At 48.4% G+C, this 12,800-nt stretch overlaps 1 protein-coding gene across 4 annotated transcripts in view; it reads left to right on the plus strand.

The window, feature by feature from the left end:
• SEC31B (SEC31 homolog B, COPII coat complex component) overlaps positions 1–12,389 on the plus strand; it is a 36,053-nt gene extending 23,664 nt beyond the window's left edge. For 3 of the 4 annotated variants that reach the window (XM_049810953.1, XM_049810955.1, XM_049810954.1), the window contains 9 exons: positions 613–801; positions 1,491–1,704; positions 2,086–2,412; positions 3,457–3,495; positions 6,421–6,476; positions 7,712–7,858; positions 8,278–8,394; positions 9,763–9,834; positions 10,574–12,389. In XM_049810953.1, the coding sequence (XP_049666910.1) occupies positions 613–801; positions 1,491–1,704; positions 2,086–2,412; positions 3,457–3,495; positions 6,421–6,476; positions 7,712–7,858; positions 8,278–8,394; positions 9,763–9,834; positions 10,574–10,753 (1,341 nt within the window). In that variant the 3' untranslated portion in view covers positions 10,754–12,389. The remainder of the gene's footprint in view (positions 1–612; positions 802–1,490; positions 1,705–2,085; positions 2,413–3,456; positions 3,496–6,420; positions 6,477–7,711; positions 7,859–8,277; positions 8,395–9,762; positions 9,835–10,573) is intronic. The other variant, XM_049810956.1, reaches the window with a different exon arrangement.
• Positions 12,390–12,800: the final 411 nt, after the last annotated feature.

Consider the following 12,800-nt stretch of genomic DNA (forward strand, 5'->3'; position numbering starts at 1 on the left):
ATATGGGGAAAAATGGTACTTTATACAAGAGAGAGCTTAGGTTTTGACATGCATCAGGACTTAAGGTTTCACCTTAATTATGGTGGCTTGAGAGTAGAGGTGTGGGTTTGGGTTGTTTGGTTTTGTGGTGTTTTTTTTTCTAGGACACAGCTTTTGTCTTTATCTGCTTTTTCTTTGTAGTTCCTTTGATTCAGGAAAAAGGAAGGGAGCTATAGAACTGTAAAATGATTCCTGGAGAACAATGCTGGGAAGCAGCTCTCCAGGGAAGCTGCATGTATTCCTGAAACTAGTAGAGAAAGGGAATGAGGAGGTCACCTTGTAGTTTGAAACAAATCTGTCTAGTGCTCAAATGTGAGTAGGGGTTGGGGAGGGAAAAGTTGAAAGACTGGGGGAAGAATTGGTGAGACTTCATCTGCCTGGGAATATGGCAGGTGATGTCCCAGATTGTTGCTTACAGTTGGTTTTGGTTTGTTTTCCTGGTGACTATTGAGGAAATGGTTAATTTTACAGGTTGATGCCTAGTGCTGTGGGTCAGGGTCTGCTTTGAATGCTTCCCCAGCACCTTCCATCTGAGGTCTCAAAGCACTTCTCCTAAAGCATAGTTTGTTTCAGCTCCTGATCGAACAGCTCCGAGACCGGCTTTTCCATGCTCAAGGAGACAATGTGGGTGATGAGCAGCCACCCCCTTTTCCCTACACTCGTGTCAATGTAGGTGTCATTAAACACACATCTCCAGCAGCCAAGGGTGGTTCTGGTCCTGAAGGAGCAGTCCACAAAACAGGTCCCAGACATCTGGAGAAGGTAGGCTTTAAACTCCGGTGTTCATGGCTTGGGGAGAGGGAGGAAGGCTTACTGGGTTAAGGCATATGAAGTAATATGAGATGACACAGATGGCAGGCATTGAAGAACTCATCAGTGATGTCTTTCACTGGACTAAACACAAGCTCTGTGATAATCCAAAAGTAGGCTGTCTGGCATCTTTTCACAAAGCCCTGTCCCACATGCAGTCACTGGAGGAGACTGTTACAAGTGTAGTGATCCACTGAGATCTCACATACTGAGGGAAAAGGGCGCTGGTTCACTCTCCTATGCCCATCTCACTCTCATATCTCAGTAAAACTAGTGTAGTATGGCTTAATCTCAGTTCTTGCACAAGAAAACTGTTCAGGAAGTTTTGCTTGCAGCCTCTATTACTTCATTATTGTTCCTTCATTATTTTCTCTGGTTGTGCTTCGAGGAAGTCACTGTATGGGAAATGGCTCCTGAGGACTAATCCTTGAGAGCCAGAGAATACTCTGAAAAGTGTGGTGTCCAGCTCGTTGAGCAAGTTATGTGGTAGGAAAGGCCTTTGATCCAACCCATCCAGGGCACTGACAGCAGCAGCATCTTCTCTTGCCTGAAAAGTGACAGGGATAGAAAGTGCATCTGCTTGTGTGTGTATGCACATGACTGTGTTGACCATTTGCAAGTTCTTTGGTTTTTAATTGCAGCCCAACTATCAGTCATCATTTGCCCCTTCAGCACCTTCTCAGCCTTCAGTGCCTTCCCTCTTCACACCTCAGCCAGTGCCAGCGATGTCTATGACACCTCACCACATTGCCCCTCCCCAGGCCAGCACAGCTCCACAAACAAGTGTCTATTCCAGAGGGCCACCATACCCACAGTACAACTTGGGCTTGGTTCCAGCAACAGTTTCAGGGCCAGGTAAGCATTGTCTGATAGTCATGTTCATTCTCCAGGGTTTCTTAGACTAAAGTCTTCAACGTGGATGGCTGCTCTACCTTCTTCCTCACAGGCCTATTGTACTTGCAAAGAACAAGTTAGCTGTCTGAGAGGCCTCTCAGTGTTTCTGACACATCTAATTCTAGCATCTGTTGCTGCACTGATATTAAGCATATATAGGGGTGGAGAAGCCACAACTGGGTTTGTGGCAGACTTTGACTGATGTAGCCTGGGTTATGGGGGATATGCCTGGTATGGCTATTCTAGGGTATGGCTTGGAGACTTACTAGCATGAAGGAGAGCATCAGGCATAGTTTGCACATGAAACAAGCGATGCTGATACACTTTCTTTCTCATTTGTAGCTGTGTCACAGTCTCAGCCATTCGGACCAGTGGGAGTCAGACCTGTTGGTCCTGCTCCCTTCCCCAGCCAGCCTTCTCTGCCAGGACAGTCCATGCCCATGACATCTCCTGGTGTTCCACCACCCGGACCCACCCTGTTCACTCCAGCCTCAGTCCCATCATCTCGGCTTCCTGCAGCTTGTCCTCTCCCTGTGGCAAGCCAGTCTCCTCTAGGTTTCTCTTCAGCACCTTTCAACTGCCCCATGAATATGGGTTACCCTCAGGGAGGTCCTGGAGCTCCATCTACTAAGCCTCTGCCAGCAGCCAGCGTTCCTCCTCCTCCCACAGGTGAGTACTGCTTGTGTGACTTGTGTATCAGGGACGCTCCTGGATGGGCTTTTCAGTACATAATGGACGTGGACCTTCTGAGGTCTGGTCTGTCACCATAAAGGCTGGATGTGGTGCTGAGGCTAACCTTACAGGCACATTGTGCTGAGTCTTACTGTGCTGGTAAAACACAGCAATGACAACAGCTTCCTTCAGCCTGTTCAGCTGCTCTGTCCCCCAGGTTGAGGTTACAAGATGCTGTGTCTTCAGGTCCTCAGTGTATCCTGAGCAGCCATCCACTGCAGAGGCATCTGCTCTGACTGAAAGGATGGTGGTTCCCCTGCTTATGTAACTTACACAAGAAGTGCATTTGAAATGCTGAGAGAGCAGGGTGCTGCTTCTCTGTCCATGGGATACCCCTTGCTTAGCTTCAGGATAAAATTCCTCTGCTGTGTTCTAGTTCTTCCCATTTTTTTTCCTGTTGCCATGAAGTGCTTGCCTGGGAATCACTTCTGGATTCCCCTGTGCAGTGCTCCAGACCTGGAGCCTTTCCTCTTTGGTTCTGTATTTAGAATCCAGCACAGCCCGCAAGTACTGTGAAGTCCTTGCTAGCATGATGAATAAAAAGAGTGTGTTGTTGGACCTAGTTCCCAGTGGATGGGCATTCCCTCTTTCTATTTCCCACAACATCACCACATTTGGTGCTTGTTAATTCTTTGTTTGCTGTCTCAGAGACAGGTTTAGCCAGGCTGTGGAGAACCCTAACAACAAGGCTGACGATCCTTAGATTTTTGAGCAGATGCTTCTCTAAGCCATGGGTAGTCTGAGAGTGAAGGAACTGAGGCTTTGAGGTTTGCTTCCACCTGGAATCCTTTGTTGAGCTGTGTTTAACCAAGGATAGCAAATCCCACTGTGTGAAGCCTGTGGGGACTGCACACAAAGGCTCTTAGCTAAGGCTGGATGAATTCCTTCTGAAAAGGTATCAGGGATAGTAGTCCAGGGACATTACTCACTGAGTAAAAGCTGTTGGTGATGATGACTCTACCACCCTGCCTTGATTTTCAGGTTTCTTCCCTTGGCTAGATCCCCACATGGATCGTGCAGGTAGTACCCAGAGAAGCCTCCAGACCTGTGGGGGAGGCAATGTTGCTGCTTCTAGTGAAAAGTGGGGGATGTGTGCACGTTTTACTGTGTGCGCATGTGTGCATGCTCATTGCTATTTGTTGTTTCCTTGCACGCCTGGGGAGCTATACAGCTGGGGTAGTGGACATAGTTGTCCTGAGAACTAGTAAGTGACAGCTGGGTATGTTGGAAATGAAATGAAAGCACTGTGCTCCTACTGATGAGTTAGGGTACAGAAAGCAGGGGCTCCAGCTTCTTCCTTCTCTACTTTCCTCCAGTCCTGGAGGAATTAGAGCATTCTCAGTCTCTGTGTCCCTTCAGGCAGCTGCTGGGCCAGCAGGACAGGGAAGCAGCCCCTTTTCCTTTCTTGGTTCTCTAGGCAAGGAACAGGCCAGTGGTTGTAACTCATCTCTTGTTTTCTCCCTGTTACACTCCCAGCCTTATGCATGGCTTTACTTGTGATTGTGCTTTCTCCAGGTCGTTTGGAAGAGGTGGGTCCCAGCATGAGCAGTGGTGGAGTAGAGCTTCCGAAGCAAAATTTGGGGGCTCTGTTCCAAGGGGAACTGGAAAGCCCTTTCGGCTTTGGTTTCAGTGCAAGGTTTGGCTTTGAATCTCAGTCCATCTGCTGGGGAGAATTTGGACTGGAGAGGTTTTCTGACTGATGCTTTGTACTGATTTCTCTACTTGGGATTCATTGATGATGGAGACTAGGTATCTTGAGTCTATGTTGTCAGTGGGGTAAGCCTCAATATCTTTAGTGGACTGTCTCTGCATAATGACTGCTGCTTGTGCCAAAGACCATCTGCCAAGCACAAAAGATTATCTTGGGAGCCCCAGCTTTATTTAGGAAATATGAGTACTTGGTAGCCACTTACACCACCAAGCAAGCCTTGCTGTATGGAGTGGGAGTCTAGAAAGGGAGTTGTCCTTTCAGCAGAGAAACAAAAGACCCCAATGTTTCCTTGTTAAAGGAAAGGTGATTCCATGGCAAGGATTTCAAGGACTTCCTCAGTCTGAAGATGCCCTGTGGGAGTTCACTGCTGGGAAGTTCCCTTCTCCTGGCGGCATTTACACCCAGTTTTAATGGCAGCATATGGCACCCAGATCAGCAGTGCAAACTGGCTTCCTTGAGAGTGCTTTCTTGCCTGCTATTATTGTTCTGGTTTTGATGGGTACTTTTCTTTAGCCTGGAAAGGGACTGTAAGATCACTCAACCTGACTGGCCAAACATGCTTGCTTTGGAAATTCCTGAACATGACGTGAACAGCTCATGAACACATTCTCAGTAGCGCAGTGAAGAGACATCTCCACTTGTAGAAATCCCACGCCCGTGGTGAGCGTCAGTGACAGGGTGAAGGACAGCAACATGTTGGCTGATCTCCTTTCTGGCTGGATTATCCCTGACTCCACCCTGTGGCAGTCTTGTTTTTTCTAGGACAGGCATTGCTGGATACTGCTGCCATGGGGCACTCCTTTCAGGGTTGGTGAGAAATCCTCTTTTACAAGTAGCATAGGCAAGATAGTCAGAGTTTCATTCCAGCAAAATGCAGCAGAGTCCTGTTGTCTCATGTCTTATGATTAAATGCCTGGCTTAAAGATTATAATTTAAATAGCTGTTTTCTGTGAGGATTCAAAGTACCACTGGCTTGGAATAGTGCCAGGGACTGCTAGGCCACAGGCTTGGTGGGGGCCCGCAGAGTTCTAGGGCACAGAATCCCCAAGCTAGAAATAAGTGCCAACTTAATTAAACTACTGATCCAAACTCATCAGAGAGCGAGTCTTGAAATGATGGGAAAAGGGAGGGCAAAAAGCGGCTGCCAGAATTTTAATAATAAAGGTAATTAAAATAATGAAGCACCTTTTGCGTCTTTCCCCTGTGATTTTTAAAGCTCAGTTCAGGATCAGTGGCTCATTAAGTGTGGCACTGAGCTCCAGCAATTCTGATATTGCTTCTTAGAATTATGCCACTTTCTCACAGATTACTCCTGTCTCATGGGCTTGAGGTTGTTAATACTGGGGTGACAAAAGAAGCACCAGGGTTTTGTCTAGACATGCAAGTACCCTTACAGGACAGCAGCAGAAAAGGTAGTTGGAATTTGACCTTCGCAGAATTAAGTGTGGTCACAAGTCTTTTGATGTTATGTTGTCTGATGGATTTTTAATTGCCTGGAGTGAGGTTAGAGGCTAGGTACCACAGAAGCATCTGCTGAGAACCCCCTCTGCTCCCAAGATGTTTACTAGTTAAGTCTGTTCCCTTCTAGTTGGGAAGCCAGCAAATTTTGCTAAGCTTTGGTTCTGAATGTGATTTTTGGAAGGGGAAAATTTCAACCTACCCCTGACTTTTCCCCACTTTATCACAGCAACCTGCATTGCTGCATACTGCCACCGTGAGGCACTCTTGCGAGTGTTGGTGAGAAGCTCTCACCCATAACATATCCCTCGCTGTCGTACCACAGTGCTAGATTCTCTGTTTGGGGAACCCCAGGAACTCCCTGAACCCTGACATGCACACACACACAGGTCCCAAACAAGGTTCACGCCTGATGCTGAGGCTGACTTCTGCAGCCTATGCAGAAAGCTTCAGGTAGTTGCAAAAAAGCTTTCTGTGTGGGAGTGGGTATGTGCCAGTAGATTCAATCTGATCAGACATCATCACCTCATGAAGCCTATGCACATACTCCATTGCTAAGAATGTAATTAAGAGAAAGGGAAGCAAGAGCAGTTCTTGGGTCCATGAGTTGGGCCTGAAATTCCTCAGCTGAAATGGTCTGCAGGTGCAATGATGGGGGAATTGGAGCCATGGGCCCTTTTGCTGAGGAAAGTTCCAAACCATGCAAGCAACCACAAATTGTTGCTGTGGCCACCTTCTCAAGTCTGACATTTGTGTCTTGTTCTCTTTCCTGGCAGCTCAGGAATCTTGGACTGATGCCTCTGCTGTAAGAGGAGGCCTTCAAAAAAAAAAGGTAAGCTTTCAGCTGCAGTATGTGTTGGTTGTCTTTTAGCCAGGGAGCTCTGTGCAATAGATGCATTCCTATAAATGCTCCCTGTCACACTCAGCAGGTCTCATTCCATGCTGGTCTGTCTACTTCTACTTTACATGCATAGCTAGCAGTGGAGTCTAAATCATCTTGACCTTTGCCATCCAAACTCACATGCCGTTGTCCAGCGTGGCTGTTTTGTAACACAGTTCTGTGATGCTGCATCCTCTGTCAGTACTTCCCAGGCTGACTACAGTCACTTGGTGCTAGAAATATGGATTTAATCTAGTCCCCTTGCCCGCATGCTTTTTTTGATAGTGGCTGGGGAGGTCACACTCACTTTACACCTGACAGTTGGGGGCAGCATTTCCCCTCAGCACAGTGAGAGATTTTCCCTCAGGTGCTGATACCAACTGATAAGGCACTTCTGCTGAAAGAAGTTGAGATAGGTGTAGCTGTGAGCTGCTTGCCATGCTGGCCCTGCTGCTCTCTGCCTTGTAGTGATTGCACTGGAGGACCTGTGAGCTGAGCTCTTTTGCAACAAATGCTCTTGGTACCCCGTTTCTATTACTGCTGCCTGCTGGCAGGTGTGACAAGAAGCTTCTTTGACACCATTCCCACCCCCCACTCCTCTAGCTTGGAACAGACTTCTTGCCCTTTTTCTGGCAGCATAGCTGGGAACCTGCTTCAGGCTGTGCTCGCTACAACAGGATTAGCCTCTTGTTAAAGCTATCTCCTTTTGATCTAGCCCTGTCAGAGCGAATCTATCCTGACTCTCTGGCTTAGCAGGGGCATGATGAAGTGTTTGCAGGAGGATTCTCCCCCCATGTCGTGGGATTTTCCCCAACACTTGCTCTGTTGGACATTTTACTGCTGCTAATCTCTACATTCAGGACTCGTGCCGTCGCAGAGCCAAGGCGGCTTTCTGAGGACCAGTGCTTTCAGGGGCAACGGATCTGTTTGATTGAACAATTCCAGAGGAGTTTTCTTGCTGTAGCTTTGACTGTTCATCTAGGATGCAAAAGGAAGGGCCCCACACTCTGAGTCAGGGGGCTGAAAGAACAGGGATGTGTTACACATCATCTTGAGAACTGAGCTCTCTGCAAGTTAGAAAGGAAGTTGCATTTGACTGCAGAGAGTATAACCAACCTTTTTTCCTTGGACTTGGTTTTCTTTATTTTTAATTAATTTTTTTTCCTTTTCTTTCTTTTTGCTGACAGTTGCCTGAGAAATTTACTCCTCCAACCCCCATCACAGCTCCAGTAATGAGCCTGCCCGCTGAGCCCCAAGGGATCCATCCTCAGCTGTCCAGGTTGCAAGAATCTGGCCAGTCACCTCCAGGAGCACCCAAGGAAGGCAGCCTGCAGGTACCCAGGAAAAGTGGGGTGTTCCCCAGCCACCAGCTCCTTGTCAAGTAGAAAAACAACTTGGCTTTTGACATTCTTATTACTTGGCAGCTGCAGGGCTTATGTTGCTCCCTAGCCCTTATAAGACATCTCTGCCTGAGTGTTAGAGGAATTGCCAGGGTGGAAAATGACACCTGGGTATGGCTGGGAGAGAGGGAGGGAGGCCAGGCAGGCTGTCAGCCTGCTGGGAGTTGGGAATACACAGAGGCCTGAAGCAATACCACAGTCTGAAGATGATAATCTAACTCTGTGCTTCCAGGTATTCTCTGGGTTTGCAAAGGGATGAAATTCTTTCTGTTCATAGTTACAGGAGGGGAATCTACCTGCTCCAGCCTTTCATGGTCCTGTTGCATTCATTCAGCTGCTTCTCTCTCTGTCAGTATCACCAGCTACCTGTGGAGAGGGTTGAGAGGAAGGAGGTGCCCCCTGAGCACCAGGCTCTGAAGGTCACATTTGAAGGGTTGGTGCAACGCTGCTCTGCTGTCACCACTGATCCAGTAAGTCCTCCCTTCTCTGATATTTGGCGCTTTTGCCCTCATGTTTGACTGGTGCTTCCTTCTTTTAGTTGGGAAAAGAGAGGAAGAGTCTTGTCCCTATAACCAAGTTAATCTCCATCTGCCTCCTTCCTTTAGGCTGTAGGCTTGTCCATCTCTTGGAACTGAGATGCATTCTCTAACATTTATCCACTGCTTTTCGTTGCCTCTCTGGAGCAGGGGTTCTGTCCTTCTGGCTCTTCTCTCTGAGGAAAGTAGAAGAAATGACCCAGCTAATTCAGCTTCCTTTTTCACTGGCTTGATCTGTAGATAGTTCTGCAGAGCTAGGATTACCAGCTATCTTCAGAGCTTAGAGGTAAAGGCTGAGATACCCTGGCTGGAAGAGGCAATCTTTGTGTCCGAGTCACTGTGGTTCCTGGAAGGAAGGCTGTTGGCATACACGTCACATTGCATGAATGTATCAGGCCAGACTGTCTGGAAGCAGAAAAGCAGTCTTTGCAGCATTGTGTTAAGTTGCTAAGTCTTCCCAGACCTTGGGGGAACCATGAAGCCTTCCAGAATACCTCTGCTTAGTGGGTGTTGGGATGAGCACTGACTCCAGGCTGCTTTGTGTGTAGCAGCAGCTTTGGCATATTTGCTCTGTGCTTTCTGAGAGTGCAGTGTAGCAATTTCTGGGAGATAACCTAAAGGTTCCCTCTATGGACAGAAAGGCCTGTTGGTTTGGGCTTAAGCACTTGGCTTATATGGAGGTTGAATAGCTGGGTTGGTACAGCAATGCAGTGCACCTGAGCTCCTGAGGATGCCAGGCCTGTCCCAGTGTTGCCCAGAGCCAGGCATTTCTATCCATGGTATAACTTACCTGTGAGTGGATTATCCAAGGTGAGGTTAATGGGGTTAGTCCCACCAGAGCTTCACTACTCAGGCCCTTTCCTTAGTGGTTACCTGGAGTGGGAGTGACATTCCCTCTTCCTCAAGGAGACCAGGAAGAAGCTGTTGCTTAGGTCAGCCAGGGTGACACTGTCTGAACACCCCATGGGTCAACTAGTGGACGTTTCTCAAGCTTTGGGAGTAGTTGCTCTGTCCTATGGTCTGCAAGCACTGGCAGAAGGGAGGAATGCCTAGGCTGGGAGATGGGAAAAGGGGCAAATTCAGCTTCCTGTCTTGGGGAGAGAATGCGTGCATGTATATGTGCACAGTGAGGGCATGGCTGGCTTGTATCACAGTCTGTGGCTGGCTGAGGCTGAGATGCAGCTGAATTGTAAGGTGCTGTGGGAATAACAGAAGAGGGAAGGGACTGAGCGAGAACAACTTGGTTCTGGGAGAGGTGGCTTTGAAGCTTTGGCAGAGCTGGCAATACCTGTTTTGCTTCAGAAAACCCGAAGGAAGCTGGAGGATGCATTGCAGCGGCTGGAGTGTTTGTATGAGAAGCTCCGCGAGCAGGCAGTAAGTAGATGCCACCATTTCCTGGTGTCCACCTGGGTTCCTGATCCTACCTTTGCACTGGGTTGTGGGCCTTGGTGTCTGTCCTGGGGTTACCAGCACATATCCTCTTGAGAAAGCTAGGGGAGTGCCAAACCTTACCACGCACCTTGAATCCAGTCAGCCTTATCTCTTCTTTCTTAATCTTGGCCAAGACATAGTGTAAGGAAAAACTGGGGAGGTATTTGCAGGATGCTTTTACCCCTAGAAAGTATACTGGCATATAGACACATTCCAGATGGGAAGGGGCAACTGGGGGTAGTTGTAAAGTGTGAACCTAGCATAACCTCTGGCTTAGAAAACTCTGAAGCTACTGATGCCAGTTGCTGGAGGGATAGCTATCAAGGGAAGAATCCTTTTAACATACACCCTTTCCCTGTGTGTCTATTCAGGCCTCATATAGACACAGGGTTCTGTGCTAGATGGACCTTTGACCTCCTCAGATACATCAGATATTCAATTAATGCTGAAATATCATTACTTAGTACCTGCATTCACTGTAACCCAGCCTGGGTATTAGATTAATGTTTGTTGTAGGCTGGGAAACCAAGGGAGAAAGCAGGCTATCCTTCCTGCCAGTGCTTGACTGCGTAGGTGCTGTTTGGTGAGGATGAGGTGGGGAACAGGAGGGAAGGCTGTGAAGGAAGGGGGGCCTGTGTTACAGAGCTGAGCATGCTGACTCATTTCTGCTCCCTCCCCACAGCTCTCTCCAGCCATCCTCATGGGTCTTCATGAAATTGCCTGCTGCATTGAGGCTAGGAACTACCAACAGGGTCTCCTGGTTCACACCCAAGTGGTGAGCAGCAGCAGTTTCAGTGAGGTGTCTGGTTTCATGCCCATCCTGAAAGTCCTCATGACCATTGCTGGCAAGCTGAATGTGTAAAATGTGGAGCAGCTGGAACAGTGCACACTGAAAGCTGATGGACTCCCTCACCTGTTGATGTGCTGCAGGTTGTGGACTCTTCTGACTCTGGAAAAATAAATCTGTGCCAGTGCCTGGAACTGTGCTGGGCCAGCACACCTGGCCCCATCCACTCTCCAGACAGCCCACTGGTGCCTGGGACTCCTGGAGACTGTTCTTTCTCTCTCTTCTTTCTTAACTAGTCTGAGGCTGCTTCCCAGCCCAGAGATGTCAATTTCAGGCTGTCCAGGTTGCATGGAGATCCTCCCTCTTCCCTGTATCCCCAGCACAAAGGGGAAACTCCTTCTTTCCCAGGCTGACTTTGCGCTTTTTTTTTTTGCTTTTTTTTTTTCAGTGTAAACTGCCTGAGTAATAGCTGGGCTCCCTTGGGACCTAAGCTGGGGTGTCCCTGCTGTATTGGGCTGCAGTGAGGATCTCTCCTCTGGTTCTTCCTTTCTTTTCACTCTCATCCTTGACTCACCCTCTCACTCCTCTGTACCCATATCCTGCTACAACTAGGGCTAACTACCAGCCTGCTCCGGGCTAGCTTTGTTTCTCTATCTCTTCACCCAGCCCTCTATTTTCATAGTTGAGTCTCCTTTTTACCCTCTATCACCCCTCCTTTATATCTTTTCCCCCATAAGCTGCAGGCTTGAGCCCTTTATGTTTCAGGCCCAGGGCTGATTCCCCTTTCCAGCTCCTGGGACTCTCCCATTCAGGAATGCTAGCAGGTTGCACTGCTCTGTGTGCTCTTCCCCAGAGCTGGTCGCATCCTGGTTTTGGGCTAAAAGCCACCTTCTCTAGCTTCTGGACTTTTTCACTTCCTTTGTGTTAGCAAGTTGGCCTTTTGCCCACTGGTGTTACCCAAAGGCTTCCTACATTGGGTTTTTCAGACAGTTTAAGAGCAGCAGGGATTTTTCAGGTCCCATAAAGAATCCTCTTGAGCTACTCTGACCAGCCCAGACTTGAGCAGGGGAAGACAGCTGATTGCTCCAAGTGTGGTGCATTCATTCTGCCTACAGTAACAGATATGTGCGAAGGTGATTCTCAAAGGCCCCTTGGCACTATGGTGGTAGGAATATGCTGCAGGAGGTGATGCTGTCAGGTCTCGAGGATATGGCTGTGCTGAAGCTTTTCATCACTGTGGCACTTCCTCTGTGGTAAAGTAGATGAATGAAGCGTATCTGTCCTGGGGAAGAAGTCTGGCAAGACAGATGAGATTTTAAGACATATCTCTGTGTGTGTGTGTCCCCCACTCTTCCTCCCTCCTTGCCTTCCTCTCTCACCCTTTTTCATGCTAACCAGGCAGCGTAATCATTGGGCCCTAGCTGGGAGCAAGGCTTCTTCCCAACATTTGGCTGCAGCCAGCCCCTGCTTCTTCTGCTTGCTGCTTGAGTGATAGTGCCATTGTGGGCCTGTGGTTCAGTGACTTACACAGTGACTTGCTCTACCATGAGACTTAGGAGGGAGGAGAACCAGAGAAGGGAGGCAGAGGACACGTCTCATTCTCTCCTTTCCAGGTCAAAGTGCCTCCTTGTTGCTGCTGTGTTGTTTCTATTGCTGCGGTTTGATGCACTGACTGATTACAGAACAGTGAAATAAAAGCTGTGTTTTGTGATGCTGCTAGCTTTTTTTCATAGGCTTGTCACCTCTGGCTACAGGGGACTTCCCTCAGTCTGCAGGGCCACCTACTGAGAGCTGAGTTCTCAGCCTTGGTGAGGGGAGCAATTCAGAATGATGTGGGGAAAACCAGATTCTGGGCTCTGCTGGTGTGGGCAGCAGCTGTCCTGCTGTGGTGAGACCTTAGGCCTTGCCCACTCCCTAAGGCTGCAGGGTCAGAGAACTGATCTTCTTCAGACCGCCCGCCTCAGTTGTGACTGTTCAGTCAGTAAGTAAACAGAGAGCCTTTGATGAGATCCTCTCCTGTTGGAAATCATTGTTACACCACTGAAGCCATGCCACTTAAACTAGGATGAGGATCTGACCTGTGTGGAAATCAGATTTACAGCATTGAATTGTCAGTTCTTAC

The sequence above is a fragment of the Accipiter gentilis genome, chromosome 9 (genome assembly GCF_929443795.1).
Source record: "Accipiter gentilis chromosome 9, bAccGen1.1, whole genome shotgun sequence".
Taxonomy (NCBI): Eukaryota; Metazoa; Chordata; class Aves; order Accipitriformes; family Accipitridae; genus Astur; species Astur gentilis.